This window comes from Saccostrea cucullata, unplaced genomic scaffold, assembly GCF_032062105.1.
Source record: "Saccostrea cucullata isolate Sc308-1 unplaced genomic scaffold, CSIRO_AGI_Scuc_v1 ctg312, whole genome shotgun sequence".
Classification (NCBI taxonomy): domain Eukaryota; kingdom Metazoa; phylum Mollusca; class Bivalvia; order Ostreida; family Ostreidae; genus Saccostrea; species Saccostrea cuccullata.
The window spans coordinates 223,719-245,724 of NW_026929887.1; the positions used below are offsets into that span (position 1 = coordinate 223,719).

The 22,006-nt window shown below is 33.0% G+C and overlaps 1 protein-coding gene and 1 long non-coding RNA gene across 2 annotated transcripts in view; one reads left to right on the forward strand and one right to left on the reverse strand.

Moving 5' to 3' along the window:
• The window catches only part of LOC134282393 (uncharacterized), a 34,385-nt gene that overhangs the window by 11,016 nt on the left and 1,363 nt on the right, over window positions 1-22,006 (reverse strand). The window contains exons 2-11 of the mRNA XM_062764789.1: window positions 14,204-14,351; window positions 11,950-12,064; window positions 10,534-10,612; window positions 10,341-10,446; window positions 8,358-8,472; window positions 6,290-6,378; window positions 5,350-5,495; window positions 4,875-4,995; window positions 4,205-4,285; window positions 1,360-1,471 (exon numbers count right to left, since the gene is read on the reverse strand). Coding sequence (XP_062620773.1) covers window positions 1,360-1,471; window positions 4,205-4,285; window positions 4,875-4,995; window positions 5,350-5,495; window positions 6,290-6,378; window positions 8,358-8,472; window positions 10,341-10,446; window positions 10,534-10,612; window positions 11,950-12,064; window positions 14,204-14,351 — 1,112 coding nt within the window. The remainder of the gene's footprint in view (window positions 1-1,359; window positions 1,472-4,204; window positions 4,286-4,874; window positions 4,996-5,349; window positions 5,496-6,289; window positions 6,379-8,357; window positions 8,473-10,340; window positions 10,447-10,533; window positions 10,613-11,949; window positions 12,065-14,203; window positions 14,352-22,006) is intronic.
• On the forward strand, window positions 18,491-21,385 carry LOC134282381 (uncharacterized). The gene is made up of 4 exons (XR_009995282.1): window positions 18,491-18,575; window positions 19,999-20,150; window positions 20,568-20,681; window positions 20,927-21,385. It is a non-coding gene; the product is annotated as an uncharacterized LOC134282381 (long non-coding RNA).

Consider the following 22,006-nt stretch of genomic DNA (forward strand, 5'->3'; position numbering starts at 1 on the left):
ATGATCAAAAACCGGATGCTGTACAGTTTATTGTATGACATTTTGGTATTAAACATGAGTCCAAATATTCAAAAGCAATTTTTCAAATACCGTAAAATCCCGTGTATAGAGCGCAATGATGTAAAAGACGCACCCCCAACTTTGGGGGTAAAAATCCTGAAAAAAACGCTGGTCCTATGTAAAAAGAGCATCCCAAAAATGCAGAATTTGGACGTGACATTACTTTTTCTAGTACAGTAACTTAAAATAAAATAATGAAAAATTTACCAATCTCAAACGAAAGTAGAACGTCAGTTTTTTCACTTTACATATTCAAGTGTGCATGTGTGAACATTTTAATTTAATCTTTGTAATAGTTATCTAACAAGAGGTAATAATACCTGATTATTGTCTTTTTAATGAATTCCAAGCCAAGCTTGTTATCAATTTATGCTTACCAGTAGAATGCATATATACCAAGCGCGTGTCAGTGTGTATGTAAACAAAACTGGGTCATACCCAAGCGATATTAATGTCGAAAATTTGGCTTTTAGTAATTAAACAGTTCTTGGTATCCATTGATAATTTTCTTGAATGTAATTGACTGTTTTTACAAATACGTTTATATGTGCTTACATTGGCTAGTGTTTTAATAACGCAGGTGTTGAAGTGATAATTGTTATATAAACAATGGTCATGGCCTAAGTGACAACATAGACTAAAGTTAAATATAGCAATGACGCGGCAACAGAATCCCTAACAATTTGTAACTGGAATTACATATCTACAATTTAAAAAAATAAAAATAAGTCATAGAATTGAGAATAATTCAGAAAACATCAAAAAGATTATAGCTGTTGACTCATTTATAGGTATTAATTAAATACATCTATGTCTTAAGCGACATGCATTTCGTTGATGATATAAGCGACGGTAGTTCAAAATGGCGGAATATGCAATGGAAATAAAATATAAACAAAGATCGTTTTTCATCAGAATTTTATTTTTGAAACGGTTTTCTTTCTTTCAACACTAAGGGTATATGTTTATTTCTACAACAGGTAGGGTTTGCGTATATAACTCTCTGAAATTAGATTAACTTTGACGTAATTGGTTACAAAGGATAATCAATTCAAATGGATCAGGAAAATGGTCCTCGGCACTGAGAATGTGACCTGAAAAAAAGGGGGTTGAATTTTGTTCCTATATATTTAGCGCATTCCTACTTTTGAACAATTTTCTGACGAAAAAAAGTGTGTCCAATACAAGGGATTTTACGGTATTCATCAAAACTATTCATTTGCTAATATTCAAACATTCATTTCAGCTCCAATCAATATATCATTATTGTATGTGAACCGCTTTTCCTATTGTACTTACCAAGTAGCTAAGATACCAAACATCCTATTTGGAGAACTACCTATACCAAGTATTTTCCTTTTGTCAACAAAGTCTGTTGTAAGTGCAGAAAATTCAAGTCCAGTTTTTGCATCTACAGGGAAATAATAAAACAAGATATTAAGACATTGAAGAATGATGGAGTATTTTCAATACAATATGGAATATGTAAAGTGCAAATCAAATGTGATATAAAATATTTTCCTTTTTTGGTTTATTTATGCTAAAACAATAAGGTTTGTTTTTTTATTTACATGTCTGGAGAGAAAATGCAAATAAATTAATCAGTTTATTTATCTTGGACTTTTAAAATGTTGAGATTTTTGAACTGATTCAAAATTGAGACTTAACTCTTTTCCCCCTGTTGCCACCATTTGACGCACTTGCGATTTCCCTAGAGTGTTTATCTGGCTGCCCCCTGAAGCCATTTTGACTGACTTGAAATGACTGACCATTACATTTAGAACATGCTAATTAAGTACCTAAACATCATCATAGTGTCACATATTATATATCAATGTTTGGGGAATGGATTGAACTTTAGTATTGTCATATAATATTTTAAGAATAATTAATCTACAATTAACAATATATAGGTGAAACCAGGTAAAATGAATTTTTCACAACTAATCTTCATATTATGCTTTCTATGAGAGAAATTTTCTGTAAAACCAGACCTGCCAACCAAAATTGATGCTGTGGGGGGTCATGACCCAACATTCAGAAATGAAATGTTGGGTCATAGCGCGTGACGACATTTTTCGAGGGTTGAGTAACAATATAGTCCCCAAATTTTTAGACATCGATGTAAACACACACATGTATTCATTACATTTTATTTCAGGCTTAAATTATAATCTTTACATGCCAGTTTTGCTGCTTTAAGCACACTTTCAGATGGAAAGTATTCATAACAGTCATGGTCTTTGTTCTGTTTTGTACATAGCAATGAGCAAACTGTGTCATTTTTGAGTTCAGATCTGCATTCTGTGACAATTTTTCTCATTATGGAGTATACTAGTATAACAAAACATTTCTCTGAGCCCCGGTCATTACTCTCATCACATAAGACAGAAAAATGTTGATTTTTACATATTTCTACAACAGTTTTTTCATAATCTGGTGCAATTGCCCTTTTCACAATTTGAGTACATTTGGTGCGACCACAAGCAAAATTGGAGGCAATTTGACTATCTGAAAACATTCTTGGAACAAGTTTTGTGAAATGGTCAGCTACTGCAAATGATAGGTTATGCTCTGCTACAAAATTACTAAACAGAGTTTCAGCCAGAATAACTTTAGAAGACGTCTTGTTTTCAACAAAGCTAACAATACTCTTTGAAGATTTTGATGCCTCTTCTGCTTTCACATGAATTGACCTAGTTGCATGGTGTTTCACATCGTACAATGCACCAGAAGCAATTGAAAAATTAATCTGACAGAGCTTGCAATAAGCCCAATCTTCTCCTAGATTGCACTTTTGAATCCATTGGAATTCTTTTTCCCATGTACTTTGGTATTTACAACTGTATTTTTTACGTTTAGTAGGAGTCAGTGTACATGGCCCAGACATCGATCGTTTCCTTACCGAAGACATTTTCAAACTGATTGTGAACTCTTTATCAAAATAATTACCTGTTTTCTGATGATCACAGCTCATACATCGTTAAAAAAACATAGCCGCTGGCATTATTCATGGTCTTGTTTACACTTCCGTTTCCATTATCAAAGGCGCCGTCTGGTGTCGAAAATTTAAAATAAATTAGAGTTATCTCTCTTCGGATTATTTACCGAAAATTGGGTTAAAAAATGGGGACAATCGATTTTGCGGGTGAAAATGATGACCCGCCGCGGGTCATTACGAGTGGGGGGTGAGAGGTCAGTTTTGCGGGTGTGACCCACCGAATGCGGGTCACTTGGCAGGTCTGGTAAAACATACCATTAAACTTAAAATATAGTACCAAACCAACTAAAAGGCTCATTACTTTTTGTTTAATTAATTATAATTAAGATAGATTAATAATGATAGGTAATTATCTTAGACTTGAGCCAACTAAACTTCACAATCATGTTTATGCAGGCATGTTGTTTATAAATATTGTATATATTTAGTTGGCCATTTCTTGCAAAAGTCTTGGGGAAAATAAATTAATATTTATCTAAATCAATGCCCTGATGAAACAAATGCTGAAAGTAGATTATTTAGTACTCATAAAACACATTGGAAATCTGTGACCGCCATTGTTGTTCTTGTTAAAGATTCTATGATTTTTTTCCTTCTAATTTTCATTGTAAAATTTTATTTCTATTAAATTCAACTTTAGAACTGATGTAAAAACATTTTGAATGCTAATACAATCCAAGGTATGTTACATAAAATGCAGTATTAAGGCTTAATTTTGCTTGTGACAAGGCCCAATCTCTTCTTGTAAACAGACTGGGCATCATTGTTTTCACACAGGTAAATCTCACGTGAATTCACACCAAGCTGTGACTCCACTAATTAAAGTAACATTACCTAATGTGTAATACACATGATTGGCTATCATTTAGAGCTGAATTTATTTAGAATTAGGGGAAATCACAGAGCTAATTTAGGGTTGTTGTGTGTATGCATCAAAAGTCGTCAACAGGGAAATGGGGCATAGCGTCAAATGGTGGCATCAGGGGGTAAAGGATGTAATGCATTTGGGGGAAAAGAGTTAAAATTTAGATTTCAATTTATGACATTTAAGATCTAGGGACAGATTACACTAATTATGTAGGAGTATAAAATAATCAGAGCTTTCTAGTGTGTCACGTGTAGTGAAGTTTTAAATACACATACCTTCATTCAAAGATGGTTGAATAATCTGTAAATATCCATCTTGTGATGACATCACAAAGAAACTGTCCACGGAAATTAATCCTAAAATGACAGAATTAAACTTCTATTACTTCAAATCAACATTTTAAACCTGAAATTAAATCATATTATTTCCATTTCTAAATTTTTTCTCTGTGATAACTCTTTCAAAGTTAGTGGAGTTGATATCTTGATAATTCTACCAGAATGCAAATTAGGCAGGTCGATAGGTCAGGAGCTAGGGATGCCTAATACGCATGCAAATCTTGTGCACATTTGTCTCTGTGTCTGATGCTAAGGAGGCCAAATATGCATGTAAATCTTGCGTTGCTCCCTCTGTGTTTGATGTAAGTGGGACCATTAAAATTGACATGGTAGTCCTCGTGTAATATAAATCTAAGTCTATATTTTTTAAAATCTAAATCTACAATTTTATTTTACAATGAAATGGAAATACAAGGAATCACTGTCTAGTTAGTAAATAATGCCAGGGACATCAAAGATAGTGGGAAACATGGGGTAATTTATGCAAAAACGGCTTTGCCGTTATGCAAGTAATCCCATGTTTCCCACTATCACTGATGCCCTGGCATACTATATTATCTAGTCAGCGATTCCTTAAATCAATATTGTCTTTATTGTTTGGACTCACCTGTGACAGGAAAATCATGCTGACCCAGGTAAGATTTCTTCTCTACCACTTCTGATGTCTTGATATTAATCAGAAAAGACAATACATGGATGTCTTTGGACACTATTAGGAGTACATATTTCTGGGGGAAAAATAAAGATGACAAATTCTAAATATATAATAAAAATAAACCTGAAAGGTAGATATAGTTCTTGTTATTTATCATTTTCAACTCTCAAGAGTCATTCAAATTTTATAAGCAGAAGTCATGAAAATTATAACTGTTTCACAGTATTTTGTCCAATCTGTGATTCAATCAATAAAATTAAAGACATAAGACTTCTTTTACTTCTGTTATTTATCACCCCCCCCCCCCCCCCCCGACACACACTCAGCATATTACTATATCCCCTATAACTTTTTGCCGATGGATAAAAACCAAAAACCATAAGCATGTGCAGTACACACTTTCATAATGACTGACACAATGTGATACCTGTGATAACAGTTTCCAGGCAATACAGTCCACCCTGATGAGGTCTTCGTCTTCATGCAACACTGTTTTGGAGTCTGTAGTAAGCTTTCTCTTGTCTACGGACAAACTGATCACTTGACCCGATTGGTAACCAATAATAAGGCATCCTGAGAATAAAAGGGGAGGAATTTTAGTGCAAAATAAAATGCTATAATATTTATTCATAAAATCATGCTGCTATAACAAGAAATCTGTAAGCCAATGCTCACTAGTAATACCCCCGCTCTGATGTAAATAAGCACTATCATGTTAATACATGTATATATACACAAGTTCAATTACAGGCAGATGCACAGAAAAATATGAAGACATCAGATTCATATAAAAATTAATCCCACCATATTGCATGCCTCAACAAAGGGTGTAATAAAATTTCAAGTATCCGCTATGAATACTAATGAGAAAACTGCGACGAAAATTTGTTATGTGTGAAACAGACAGACGCAGAAACAAACAGGAAGTTGACATCAGTTTTGTGCGAAAATGTATCCAACCATATGGCATGCCTCAGAGAAGATTGTGTTAAAATTTCAAGCATCTACAATGAGTAGTTGCTGAGAAAACTGTGACGAAAATTTGTTATGTATGAAGTGGACAGACGCACAGACTAACAGGAAGTTGATATCCGATTTGAGCGAAAATGTATCCTACCATATGGCATGCCTCAGAGAAGATTGTGTTAAAATTTCAAGCATCTCCGATGAGTAGTTGCTGAGAAAACTGTGACGAAAATTTGTTTCGGACCGACACACAGACACAGGGACACACAGACAGACACACAAGGGTAAAACGGTATACCCCCCTCTCCTTCGGAGCGGGGGTAAAATAAAAGTTTCATTTAACATTAGAATTAAGACATATGTGCATGGCCCTGTAAATCTAACTTGAGTAAAATTGTTACCATTTTCTTCTGTGGTTCCTGGACACCAACATAGACTAGACGGAATGGAAGATAGTGGCAGTGTTTCACTTACAATGATGACATCATCTCTAAAAGATACAAATCAAGAATTTACTTATGACATTTAACCAAGAGTCAATTTTTACATTTTCTACTGTTTGTGAAAGCTTTTTTTAGATAGGTTCCCATTTGATAGATGCAATAATCAGTGCTCCAAGTTGCGACTAAAATGGTCGCATTTGCGACCAAAAATTGATTTTGCAACTAAAAATGAAAACACACTCGCATTTTCGCGACTGAGAAAATTTGGGCTGGAAACATCCATTTTTAAGATCGGGATCGAGATTTCATTTGTAAAGATTCTTTATCAAGAAAATGTTTGAAGACATATACTTAAATACACTTTACAAAGCGTCGCATGGACTTGGATCACGTAATGTTATGGCAGCATGCTGTACAAAGTTAGATTAGAACCAGAGACATGTATAAATAATGTTCCTGATAGAATGACATCGAAACTTCTTAAACTTTCTAAGATCCGACCTTGTTATTGAAGCATTTGGTCAATTGCTTGCATATCACAATGAATCATGCTAATAAAGAGTGTTTTGGGCGGCATTTATAATGACTATGTAATGGGTTAGGTACGTAGTAGTAAGTAAACATGACAAACAGCAGGCGAAGTCCTGTCTCAACAGCTGTCAAGCTTGTACAGGTGACTCTCGATCTCTCGAAGTTCAAGGGACCGCATGAAAAGTTCGAGAGATCGGGGGGGTTCGAGAGATAGAAAGTAAAGAAAATCCGGAATTTTCAGTTCCGATCATCGATGTTCTACTATTATAAATACCGGATGTATATGTAAATAAAGTCATTTCACGTTTTTCAATCGTATTTTACAGTTAATATACTTGATATCAACAGCAATGATCGTATTTCGACTAAATAAAACGAATTCTTAAAGTTCCAAAGTTTATTCTTTTTTCAATGATTACATGACACCCGAATAGCAATTGTCGGTTTGGCTATTCCGCGGCTTGATCGGGTCCTTCACTAATGTTCAACAGATGTTTTTAATCGGTGTTCAGTCCTTGAGAAAGGAATTTCTTGTGCAATATTTGCCATACTGGCATTATATAGACTCCAATAAAAGTTCATAGTCTTTGGAAACTTTATAAAATGAACGTCTATAAATTATTTTCCAAAAATTATCGTCTCGGTTTCCAGTCAAAATAAGTTGTGAATTCGTTTATCATTTATTAATATAATAAATAACCAATTAATTATATCAACACACGGACGACCCACAGGTGTAGTGTCATCCATGTAAACACCCAATTAACACCTCCATGCCAGCTCCAGGTGTTCACTGTTTTCCAGGTAAGTCCAGACTGCATCAATTTTACGCTTGATTGGCGTGTATACGCGCGCAATCAAAACTTCGAGAGATAGAGAGTAAAACTCAATGAAATGTGTATAACGGGACCCATGTTTTGGTTCGAGAGATAGAGAACTTCGAGAGATAGAAGTTCGAGAGATCAGGAGTAAATTTGCTTAGTTATATAGAGGGAAAAAACGGGACCGGAGGTTCACTTCGAGAGATCGAGAACTTCGAGAGATCAGAGTTCGAGCCATCGAGAGTCACCTGTATTTTCATTTGATAAAATTTCATTTCTGTAATCAGATTACTTGTGTTCTTCTGTACAACCATAAGGGTACATGTATTCAATAAAAAAAATTCATTCAACCTAGCAAATTTTTATAGTAACAGTAATAAGTAATCTTGGATATAATAAAGACATAATACATAACCTTATTTAAATTATCAAGTTTTATTCACAAAATGTATTTTTTTATAGCGAGTGAAATATTTGATTATGGCTACCAGAAATTCTGAAATGGCGACCAAAAAAAATGTTAGGTCGCCATTTTGTGACCTAAGAGCAAGTGTAACTTGGAGCACTGATAATGTAGCCCTCTCCCCCTTTTGGGGGGGGGGGGGGAGAGGGCTACAACTCCTTAGGATCTCCACTGGATTTTAACAAAACTAAATTAAACATTTGACACTTACTGTGAAAGAAGAGGAGGTATAATCTTTACCAGGTGTATAACACCACTTTTCATAGCAACTGCTAATATGTAATACTTCACATCATCAAAATTACACATGGGTGACCATGCAACATCTGAAAAAATAATAATAATAATGATTGTTGATTGCAATACCACAGGAAAAATTTACAATGAAATATTCCCTTCAGATATATTCAAAGTAAAGGAAAAGAAATAGCAAAACATATCAATTTTTAATTCTTCACACCTAGATTTTGAGATTTCAGACTCATTATTATAAGGTTAATTCAGTTAAATCAATTTTTAAGTCACAGGGAATGAAAATCACAGTTTTTATATTCTGTAAATAATAAAGTGCCACGCCACAGCATGATACGCCCGTCAAAAAATTACACAATTTTCTTGAACAGTTTAGGTGCAAGAAAATCACATCAACCTTGATTCTAAGATTTTGATGATTTTTCCATTCCTTAAAATATTTATCCATCCCCTGTGTTGTAGGCATCAATTATAATAAATATCACATCACCGATAGATTTCTGTGCTGGTTGTGTTAGACCTTGTCAAATGCCCATCATCAAATTAGTCTTAACAACTTAATCTATACCAAATTAATTTTGAAAAGAAAAGGCTGGCCATCAAATGACCAACAGTTCCTCTGTCTAATCCCCAAAGGGTACAGATTAATCAGAGCGACTGAGACAGCTAGCCATCCAACATTGAACTCATTGATTAATCTTTAACTGGATGCTTGTCTACTCATTACTACCAAGAGATGAATGGGTCTGCACTATCTACCATAATTTTTTTTTTAAAACATATAAAATACTCAAAGATTTTTTTTTTTGGTTGAGATTTAATGTCCGACAGGTTTTAATATGTAATTCATATGGACATGCTGATTCCATCCCACCCCATAAAATTAGTTTTTAAATTAATAATATTACATAATATCAGATTAGTCTATTATGCAAATCAAATTAGTTTTAATTACTTTTCATCAAATTCATTTTAAAACTTAAGCTAGTCAACAAAAGCTATTTTTAATCAAACAGGCTTACCCATTTGCCCAATACTCAAGGGATATAGATAAAAGCAATGCTCTGTCAGTTGGCTCCTCGCACTCAAAACCCATTAATTTCTCTCTAATTTGACATGCAATTTTCTGTTATCAAAATTCTTCTTGACCAGTGCTTGATAATTACACTCATGGGAGAGGCAGGATTTCTCTGACATACATTATATTTGTAATAGATTGCTGTCAAGTATATGCTTAGAAAAAATAAGTATTTTCTTGATTTAACACTTTTTTAATAAGAACAGTGCAAGACTCTTACATTATTTGGGATGTGTAAATGAATAGTAAAAAGACACATTTTTTTTTAAAAAAATCACTTAAATTAAAGGTCACAGTGACCTTGAAATAGGTCGCGACACACCTTCTACTTAAGATGCATAAACTGGCCAAGTTTGATGATTGTAGGTCTTATGGTTATCTAGTTATGGGCCGGAAAGGATTTTTCCATATTTGGCTATAACTTCTTAATTAAAGGTCAGAGCGACCTACTTTTTGTGCGCGACACACCTTCTACCCAAGATGCATCAGATGACAAAGTTTGATAATCCTAGGCCTAGTAGTATTAAAGTTATGAGCCGGAAACGAAAAAGCTAACAGACAGATGGACAGACGGACAGACAGACGGACACGAAGCCTATAACATAATACGTCCCGTCTTAAGACGGCGTATAAAAAGAAAATGAGTTTCAAAATAAATGCACAGCATTAACTTTTTACATCTCTACATCTCTATATGTATTGATCAGAAAGTTGTATCCTGACTGGTCCATTAATTAGGATTTGGAACACATCTGTTGGGTATCAAACATCTGAATTGTAACTTCTGTCAGAGGCCAAGGATGTAATCACAAAACCTGGACAATGTGAAGAACAAATTTGCACAATTGAAGTATGTATACGAACCTACTGCAAACATGTTGTGGCTGACTTCTTTAAATTCATTAAAGGTCATATTCTTTGATATTTTGTCTTCATATCTTTCAAACAAAATAGTGTGCAGATCAACTACCTGAATAAAGTAAAAAAAAAAATTATTAAATAACAATTAAATTTTAATTAGAATAACTTGACAGATCACATAAAATCTTAATCTTACCTCTTTCCACTTTTTTCTATCATTTCCTGTAACATATATAGCCAGTCTGTGATCACCAGTTAATGTTGCCAGTGCACATCTACAAAATTTTATTTTAAAAATATACAATAAGGATTAATAAGAACATCAATCTTCATCCGATTCCTGTATAATACTTACTATAACTGAGTATTAGCCAAAGTTTTTGTATTGCCATATATTGGGATATTTCTAAGTGTATTGCAGTTAGGGGTGGGACGATATACCGATACACCGATACATATCGATATTTTCCTCTAAGATACGGTTTACGATACAAGCATTCAAATATCGGTACGAAACGATACACGAACGACCTATCCAAAATTGAAAATGAAAGTACATGTCCTTGCAAACTGGCGGCTTGTACAAAGCGAAGAGATGATGTTGATTATTTAAAACACACTTAAGAACTAATAAGTCGTTGTTTAGGGGTAAAACATTTTCACTTTTAAGCAGCCTCGGAAGATTGGACAAGAAAAGTTCAGTATGTAATGCGTGCCTTACACAGAAAGCATCGTTTCCAGAGCATTTGATATTATTAATTGTTACTCCATCTCGTATTATTTTGTAATCTCAGCTTTGCTACAGACTTTCAGCAATTAATAAAAATGTAAATGTGATGTTTTTAAATGAATTTTAGTCAGTGTTCTCTGCTGAACTACACAACTATTTGTAAACAACTGTTTAAAAGTAATTTGGTAATAATAATAAGTACATGTATTTTTGTTTTTGTAAAGTTTTAGTGAATGATATTGATGAACTTCAAGTATTAATTTCAAAGCACACATGATTTGATATAGAACAATTTGTTGATTTAATGTCAAGGCAAAAAATGAAATAAAGTACTAATTCTTTTGAATAGTTTCATAATTTATCATGTTGATATAATGACATGACAAGAAATGAAATAAAATACTAATTTTTTAAAATAGTTTTATAATTAATCAAAATATCGAGATACGCATCGTATCGTGCCAATATATTGAGATACGTATTGTATCGCAAGATCTGTGTATCGTCCCACCCCTAATTACAGTATGTATAACAATATTTTTATCAAAACTTAATGTGGTATTTTCTTATTTAACCTATCTTCCATTTATAAGTAGAATGTACATATCTAAGATAAATGACCATGACATTTTTTTTTTTTTTGGTTTATCAAATTGATATGCACCAAAACATACACTGCAACAGTTTTTCCCTTACTGGTTGGTACAAAGGTGTATGACAATTGATCCTGACTTATTTTTTATTGTAGAAATTTGAGTCCAAGCACTTAACCAGCATATGTAAGGATAACATAAAAAAAAATATTGCAATACAAACTTTTCTGTCGTTTTATGCCTATGGCAATACACTGTATCAGTATTGTTGCCCAGCTCGAATACTTACCTCCCCAGTGTATCTACCCCTTCAGGTGACCACTTGGCCCTCACATAACCATGCTTAACTTGACCCTTCTGGTAAGGATGCAATGGATGGTTCAGGAATAATTCCTGTTGTTCATCTTAAAAATATATATAAATATACATAGTAAATTTCAAACAGAGATTTGTTCATAAGAAAAAGTTGTTTAATACCTTAAACAATAAATAAAATCAATTCAAAATGATGTCTTATGAGCTACGATTCTTTAAAAGATCTAATGGGTTATAAGATTTATTACACCAATAGTACAATTTTAATCCACATAAGCTCTGTATACTGGCACTACAGTACATTCTTTTATTTTGCAATCTGAATGTCAAGTGATAAATGACAAGCACTGTAGTGGGGCTGTCACAGTTCCATAATTTTTCAGGTCGGGTTGTTTCTAAATTTTTTGGTTAGGTTCTGGCTTTTTTGGTTCCTGTTTATAATAGAATAAATACTAACAGTGACAGCCCTACACTGTAGTAAGCTGATATTGGTCTCTACAAATCCATAGCTGCCAACTTCAAAATTTCTCTTTCTGATGAATGAATCACAGAATAATTATGAAGTGATGCCTGATTTATCTAGTAGATAATGTCTACTCTGAGCAATACTGTATACTGAATGAAAAATTTTCAATTGCCAATAATACTATCTTTTCCACAACGATCACATCAAAGCTAATTGAAAGAGTTAATATCTTGGAAGTTATCCATAAATAACTGATAGTTACTTGAGATTGCAGGAAATAGATAATGCACCTTCAATTCTCCCTAAATATTTGGTCTAGGTTGGTCCCTGACCTATAAATTTATATAAATTTCTTGTTATTTTCAAAACCTCAAACGCAAACAGCATTTTCAAGGCAATATTCTACTATTTTAACTTATTGGATATATGTTAATTATACACTGTCACTACAAGCTGTATGCATAGAATAACAAAAAGATTTTTTTTAAAAAAATACATGTACCAGAAAATTCAGTATTAATTAATAGCGAGCGCAGCAAGGCAGCGCGAAGCGCCGCTCGCATAGCGAGCTCAATACACTAACGTGTAGGAACGGAGGAAATTCAGGTTGAAATCTGCACATTGTTCCAAGAATCCAAGAGTCCACGTGAAAACATTCTTAATTCCCAATAATCCTTTGCGGTGCATAGCAACCAGTCAGGGGCATAACTCAAACAAGTTATTAAAAAAATAACTTAAATAAGTTATTTTACATTATTTTACACACACAATTTTTTTTTTTAAATAACTTAAATAAGTTATTTTTATATCCTACTTGGACATTGATTTCTTGGAAATTTTGTGTTTCCTGCCAATATGCATTGCATTTTGGGATTCCATTATGTAATACTAGATGGAGTTCACCGACTCCAATGGAGAATTTGTGAGGAGGTGGAGATAAACAGCATTTTTACCTTATTTTGTGGTTTTATCCACATGGTGTATATGTCCAATTTTTATCATTAAATAAAAAAAAAATCCCCACTTTTCCCAAGACTTTGGACACTTTTCCTGCATTGAGCAAGGTTTAAATTTAGTCAAACATTTGTTTTTGTCTTGGTGCACGAGCAAAATCCTTTGGTGCACGGGGTGTGAAGTTAGGGAGGAATGACACAAAATAACTTAAACAAGTTATTATTTTATTGAGGCTATTTTGGAAAAATAACGTGTTTGAGTTACTAAGACTAGGAGAAAGTAGGTCATAGCAAAGAGAAGTAACTCATTGAGACAAAAAAATAACTCATTTGAGTTATTTTTGAAAATAACTTATTTAAGTTATGCCCTTGACTGGCAACATGGTGGCTAAAATATAGCAACAACTTACTTGAAAAAAATTACAAACAACGATTTAATGCAATCTCCATGCCACAAAACTATCGTTTGCATTCTTAGTCAACAGGACTTTTTATTTGATGTCATATTTTTGTCACTTAAACGGCGCGGGTATTTCCGATTTTGTCGGAAACTGCCATAAGTTCCCAATCTCGATCCCAAAGCATGGAAGTGATTTCTGTTTCTTCTCTTTTTTAATGAACTGAGTAGGATAGGAAGTAGCTAGTAAAAGCTGTATCTGTGTCAAGGTTCTTGATCGTAAGTAAATAGCTGCGCTCGCCCCAATAGTTGCACCGTAAAACATATAATTCATGTGATAGACCCTACTTCATGTCAATGAAAGGGGTCTTTAAAGTAGTGAAAAGAGCATAGTTTGAAGATCATACTGCACCTTCTGTAAAAATACTTTTTGGTTTTTTCCATGATGAAAAAACTTCAAAGGGGAGTTTTGTAACATTGTTGGATTTTTCTGGGATTGGAATCAGTGAAAGATTGTAATGGAATTTCGTATCTAACTGCAGAGGTGAATGTTTCATTTCCTAAAAATAAAACAAATAAACTCTTTGTAAGTAAAATGTTTGAAATAAATCACAGGAGCATCTTATCCACTCTGTTCTCTACTTCACACATAAAAATACACAAGGGAAGAATCAAAAGTAGCACACGATTTTTAAACTAAGTCAAAAAACAACTTACTTGAGAAAAGTTACACAAATCCTGAAACGAACTAGCGCAAATGATGTCCTAGTACTTATCCATGCTAAAATATTCCAAATATATCCATCGAAAATAGCTTTTATCCAACGAAAATCCCAGCTTTCTGCACAGTGTGACTCGGAAGGCCTCGGGTACTACCGTATTGTCATCCGAGTGAGTTATCTTTTTCTTGGGCGAAGAGTTTCACACTGTGCAGAAAGCTGGGATTTTCGTTGGATAAAAGCTATTTTCGATGGATATATTTGGAATATTTTAGCATGGATAAGTACTAGGACATCATTTGCGCTAGTTCATTTCAGGATTTGTGTAACTTTTCTCAAGTAAGTTGTTTTTTGACTTAGTTTAAAAATCGTGTGCTACTTTCAATTCTTCCCTTGTGTATTTTTAATATATTCGATCAGTGCTTACCATCAGTTCAAGATATATTACTGTAGTCAGCGGCGATTCACACAAATTGTTCCGACGAAAATAGTTTCATCATTAATAAGTAGATACAACATAACTGTTCATGATAAGAATAATGTTGTGTATGTCATACGTAAAAGAAACTTAAATTAATGTAAATTTTTCCTCCAAAGATCACTTTCCCCCCTAAATGTAGGGCTGAAACGATTCACCGAAATATCGATATTGTTCGATATAAGTGCTCGGTTCAATGTTCGATTCACCATCTCGATTTTCGGTTCGATACGTTTTTTACAATCGGGTTTGGTTAACTCTTTGAAATAGATCGGGTTCGACCTTATTTTAACAGTTTGACACACACGAGGGAGAAAATTGGAACGGTATAGTTTCAGAGTAGGCTGCCTCTGCTATTATTTATACGAAGAAAGTGTTCTTAAACAACAGAACCACAAGTATCAGAGATGTGCAATTAACAAATTAGTAAATTCGGGCTAGTAAAAATTATAACTACGCATGTAATACATGAAAAGTACAACCGGTATTTTACTCATTTTTTGCTATCAAATTCCCAACCAGTGAATATTTTCCAGGCAGCATGCTCCGACTGTCAATAAATCTCCATAATTTTCTCCATTTTGCAGTACGTCCTGACTTATTTACTTCCAAAAACGATCGTTTTTTTTTCCTAATCCAAATTTCCTCCATTCCTCCGTTTATTGTAAATACATGCAGATATCTCATTAAATCATTTACGATCACTCAATCAACTGAAAGATCAGTGTGATTCACATGAAATATATTTCCAGTGTATTTAAGGATTTAATATGCAAACAAAATGAATTTATTTTCATTCTAAATGAGCTAGTGCAAAATAATCAGAAAAGGAAAGATCTTCAGATAATTTTTTTTAATTCATTTTTATTTTCTGTCATAATCATTAATTTTATATGATTTAATTTTAATAGAGAGAATAAAATTTTAATTTTCAAAAGAATGACCTTAGTACCCTGACTTTTTCAATGATTAATTTTTTTTTCAACATTAGTTTTATTTTAATTTTTGTCCCTATATTTGGGCTAGTAACTTTTTACTTGGGGCTAGTAACTTTATTGCTGCCACTAGCCCGTGGGCTAGTACTTGAATTTTTAAATTGCATACCCCTGATAGTATATTTCTATTGTATCACCACCTTTTAATTTATTTTTGAAATCTGAATATGTTTTCTTTAACCTTATGAATAGTTTCGTTCTTAAATTGTATCGTATTGAAAAAATTGAATTGTGACACAAGTATTGCAATACGTATCGTATCGTGGAGGGGGCGTATCGTTTCAGCCCTACCCAGAGTTCCCGAAACGCACCGGTCCACCGGGGATCCCCGGTAAATTTTGAATGGGACCGGTAAAATTTAAATTTTATCGGTCAAAATGTCCGACGGTTTTTTTTTACAGACTGTATAACAATGACACATAATTTTAACAAAATCATTTAATTCAAGATTCAATCAGCGTGCAAAGCCAAAGAAATTTCAAAAAAAAAAAACGTCAGTGGTGCGCCAGATTATTCTCGTGCATTCTTGTTTAAATGTAGACGGTGTATGTCTACTATAAAAGCCTACATAATAAAATAATATTCTCCATAAATCTGGAAAAAAAACCTGTCAAACAAATATTTTTCCTTCTTAATATACACTCTGTAGTTCTGACAGTAAAAAATGTAGCAATTTACTTTCGTTTTGCAGGACGAACTTTGCAGGGTTAACATGGTTAAGATCAAGCCAAGTTGCCAGCTATTTCTGCTTGATTATAGACAATTTATTACCATTTTTATTTTCTCTGTAAATTAATTCATTAGAATTATAAATGTAAAACTAATTTTTGGATTTTTTTCCCCATGCATTTGTTAGCATTTTATACAAGCGCGTTTTTCCCCGTTTCTAAAAAAAGCGGACTAGCTGACTTCATGTAATAAAACGACAAAAATGTCACTTAAAATCATCATTTTCATGATTAATTTGCATATTTTTATATTATTAGTACATATTTCTGTATAATACATTCTTAAGTAAAACAATCAAACAAAAGACGTCATGTTGCAGATTTTATTTTAAAAATAAAATATGTCAGAAAGGACATAATTTTTATACGATGAAGCCCTGGTCATCATACACCGTCAGCGACGTCTAACCCCAGATACATAGGCCTAATAGAAAATATTTTAATGAATTAATAAAAAAAAAAAAAAAAACGTATTTGCTAACTTTTCATTTAGATGTCCTAAGGTCTTCCTGATCATGGACTACAGTGGCAAACTGGTAAGACAAACTGAATGGGAAATAGAGAGAGAGAGAAAAGGAATAAATTAAAGATTTTTTTTTAACTGTTTGCATTACTTTTAAGTGGATTTTATTTTATCTAAAAAATTAATGTCCGGTAAATTTTACATTTGTCCGGTGAATTTTAAAAATTTACAGGACAATTGTCCGACAGATTTTTGACTAGTTTCGGGAACTCTGCCTACCTAAATGCAAATAAAAAATGTTAATATTCCTACGCTCGCTCCCTCCTCATCTTTTTTTTTTTTTAACATGTTTGATAACAGAGAATATCTAGGTCATTCTTCGGTTGATATTTTTTCACCGATGAATTGATTATGCTATATCAACAACTGTAGTAAAATCATGTTAATTGTTCGTTAATCATTATATAGTTTCCTCTTAGAGAAAAAAAAATCATTCTGTGTGTGTAGCAGATTCCTGCACGTGTGAAGACAAACTACACATAGGGAGAGTACCTATAAAATGTGTAACAAAACCCAAACTAGGCTGAGGATTTCTAAACTGACAGTCGTTTAATTTTTATTAATCAGAATTTGTATTCATGTGATCTAATTATGAAAAAAAAAGTTCTGTCTGCCATCGTAACTTCTCTGTTCGCGGGAGTCCATTTGACAACTCCATCGCACGTGTGTAGACCAAGGCTAACTGCCATGGTCTTGCGGACACAGGTATGTGTAGGCCTACTGTTTGTTAGGAGACTGGGTGACCGTAATGCTACGGACTCACGAAATTTTCACAAGTTCTATAACTAGACAGTGCAGTTTTATTTTTTATAAAAGTCATTAAACACTCTTAATTAAACATATTAAATCTAAAAGTCGAATATCTTTGGATTTGGGGTAACCCATATCTATTCTTGTTATATGTGAAGTAGAGAACAGAGTGGATAAGATGCCCCTGTGATAAATACCAAAATAAAGCAGCAAAAATCAACATTTTTCATTTCAACAGTTCAATGTAGGAAAAATAAGCAATTCTAGATACAACTGAACTCATACCAATGTTAACAGTATTGTATATAGAGACTTATTTAAATAATGTTAAAATTTGTAAACGTCTAGTAAAACCCATGCATTGATTTCGGAATCTCTGAGATTTTTCTGGCAATAGGACTCATTCGTCATATTTATGACGTCAGGTGTCGCTGGTGTACTAGAGGTGGTTACGTAAACGCTTTAATCACCGCGGCGCCTGTAACAATGTAAACAAATGGACGTGTCCTCGAACTTGGAGCCAAACGGAGGGGCTGAATCGATCTTTAATCGAGCTGTCACAACCGGGAGAAAGGTTTATCCGAATCTTGGGTAATTATTGTTTGTAAATAATATACATTTATGGAAACTTTCTAAGAATTATCGAGTGTAACATGCCTATATGACGAAGATAGTACAACGACAAAGCAGTGAGTTTACAATCGACGTTTTTGTAGGTTGTCAGATGTATTATCATCTTTACCACTTACACAAACACTAGATTCAAATGGAATTAGTATATGATACGAATACTCATGGCGATATTTTGGTTTTTTTTTGTTTTTTGGTTTTTTTACATGACAATCATTGCACAGCTAGGTTATGTAGATCTACACTGGTTACATACTGTTAAAAGAGCAACGTCCCAAATGATCATCAGGGTAATTAAGTGCAACGTAATATTCATTGCAAGGCAAATACAAACTAAACATTCATTTTATTTTAGTTCACTTAAAAAATTAATGATAATAAACAAAACTAAAACAATCACAAACATCATATTTCAACCCTCACCAAAAGACTCTCCAGATCCTACATAAAGATACATTAAATGACCATTCATTGATATTGGATAAATATAATTGATTTCCAATCAGCCTCATTTGTTTGTTTTTTTTAAATTAAAAAAAAAATTGAGACTGGTACGCTTAGATGTAAGTCGCCCACATTTCGCAGTGGTTAGAGTGTCTGCCTTGTCTACAGTCGCCAAAGCTAAGAGCTGAACCTAATGTCGCAGGTTCAAATCCACTGCATTACGTGTCCTACAGATGAGACCGTCTAAACCGTGGTCCTGTTTTGCAGTAAGTGTTCGCACTAAAAAGATCCATCCCTGCTCAATGGCCCAGAGTGCCGAGAATAGGTATATTTGCAGTCTGCCATCAGCAAATGATGGTGTCTCCGTATGAGTAAAAAATTCTTAAGAGGGAAATTAGACAACAAACAAACATAGATTTGATATGTGCCCTTGTACTATATAGTGCATATGAATAATTGTGAAATTTATTTGTTCTGTACATATTTTTTTCATAGTCAGTAGCTACTTGTATACTTAGAGCATTACATCTTTGTTATAATAAAGGTAAAAATGAGTACAAATATTTTAAAGTTATCATTTGCTAGGTCCATTTTGTACAGTACCGGTATTTGTGTTTCTATAATGTGACCCTCGACAACTTAGTTTACATTTACAATTTCATTAAGTCGGAAAGATATACTCAGTAATTAAATAAAACCTGCTGCATGTAAAAATAAATAAAAGGAATGTATACATGTAGTAGCTGTTATTGTACAACTAAATACAAAAAACATAATTAATTTTACAGTCCTCTGAAAAAAAGAATTTATTATCAGGACTATGGATTGACCTAACTTAAAGGCTGACTGTATATTTGTTCCTAAATAAAAGCCTATACTGAGTAAATTGGTTATTTTTCAGTTATTTAAGAATATATTTTTTTCATTTCATTTTATTTAGGAGATCAGCAGGTAAAATAAGAAGTCAAAGCTTACAGGGAGCTTTATTATGGCTGGATGGTACATGTTACATAAAAATTCTATTTTTCCCCATCTAATTCATGAAATGGCATCCATCCTATTGTCAGTGCTGTCAGGGAAAAAGATGAACTGGTATGTAATTGCATTTGTATTTTTTTTAATAATAGAAAGTACTCATAAATTACACCTAAGCTAGGCCATCCTTAAAAAATTGTTTGTTTGGAATTGCCACCTGAAGGGTTTCAGACACAGGAGGGAGGGAGGGAAATTACTTTTTTTTTAATTGAAAACCTAATTTTACATAGATCAGACACTATATATCAGTGTTTTGTATGGTGCATGTGATACATGTAATGGGCAAAAAAAAAAATTGATTAAATATAAAAAAATCTTCCTACTTTTGGTCAATAAAATTTTTTCAGGAGGGGGCATTTCAATGAGACGGGAGGCAATTCCAAACAAACTATAATTTTATTTTGGCCTAAGCAATGCTTCAATGCTTCCAATTTTAATTCTTAAAAAAAATGCATTTCCTTTTATTATCACTAGGTGTATTACAACCTAAGACAAAGTGTTGAGATGTTTGGCAGTCCTATACATTCACAGAGAAAATGTTCTGCTGGAAATATGGGGCAACATTCAGCCTGTACACACATAGACTAGGTATGCTCATGCTTGGAAAATTCTCTAATAGAATACCGGTACAATAATCTTGTATGCAGCATCTTCAGGCTTTTCACAAACTTACAATTAAGGATTGATTAAGAATTGTATTTTAATTTGAGAAGTAGATCAATTTTATTTAAAAAATTAAAAATATTTAAAGACAGTTTAATTTACCAAAAAACAAGTGCAGTCATGATAATGCTAATTACTCTATACTAATTGCTACTCATTCTTATTTGAAGGGATTCCACCAAAAACTGAAAGAGAAAAGAAGTTGATGTACTCAAACAATCCCTGGCAAGAGAAATTAATTTGTGAAATGAAAGAATGCACAGACATAACATTTTAATATTTGTTTGTACAAAAATTGACATTGAAAGGAATTTACTGTATGTGTACTTAAAATAGCGAGCTTCATATTTTAGTTGTTTTTGAGCAGACGAGGATGTGCTAATTCATAAATACCACTAAAAATTCATTTATAAATAGAATATACGACACAAATATTTGTAGCATTAATTCAAGATTATGCCAACAACCATATCCATTGATTGCGCTAAATTTTGAAAACACCAAGTTATGTACATGTACAGTATTTTTCCAAAGCTTGAACTTTTTTCTGTTAACGATTTTGCTTATTTTATTCATGGCTGTAAATAAATAAAACAAAAAAGATTGTATTAAATATTTATACATATTTATTCCTTTCGTACTTAAATTTGAGCATGCAAGTACAATATTCTTGGAAATCAATGCTTGTGGATTTGACGAGTCTCTCTTGCCCATGGATTTTGTTAACATATTGATTGAATCTACATTATCAATGAGTTAAAATCCACAAAATTACATACCCATGAACAATTTTTCTTGTCCATGAACATTGAACCCCACAAATTAACTTGATTAAAAAGATTCCACAGAATTCATAATACATGTACAATCATTTTTAATTCTTTTTCAAAGCAAGCAAAAAGATTTTTTTAAATTTTTCTAAAAATTAAATGTGTCAAAAATTCTTAAAACTATATACTTGTGTTCTGAAATTTAAAAAGTAATAGTTGAACATCTTCTAAGCACATCTCACTTAATAGCCTAATCATGCTAATAGCTTCTACAATATGTACCAATATGAGAAAGAATCATTCGGACAGAGTCTTCAACAGCTTAAATGCTTGCATTGAATTTTTCATATCTTTGTTAAAGAATATGGCTGATCTTAAAGAAACATCCGAGTGACTGCTAGTTATCACTGGGGATACTGGTCTAAACTCCATGATGCACACTTTAGTTCACAACTCTTGAGGAACATCTCAGTCTTTGTA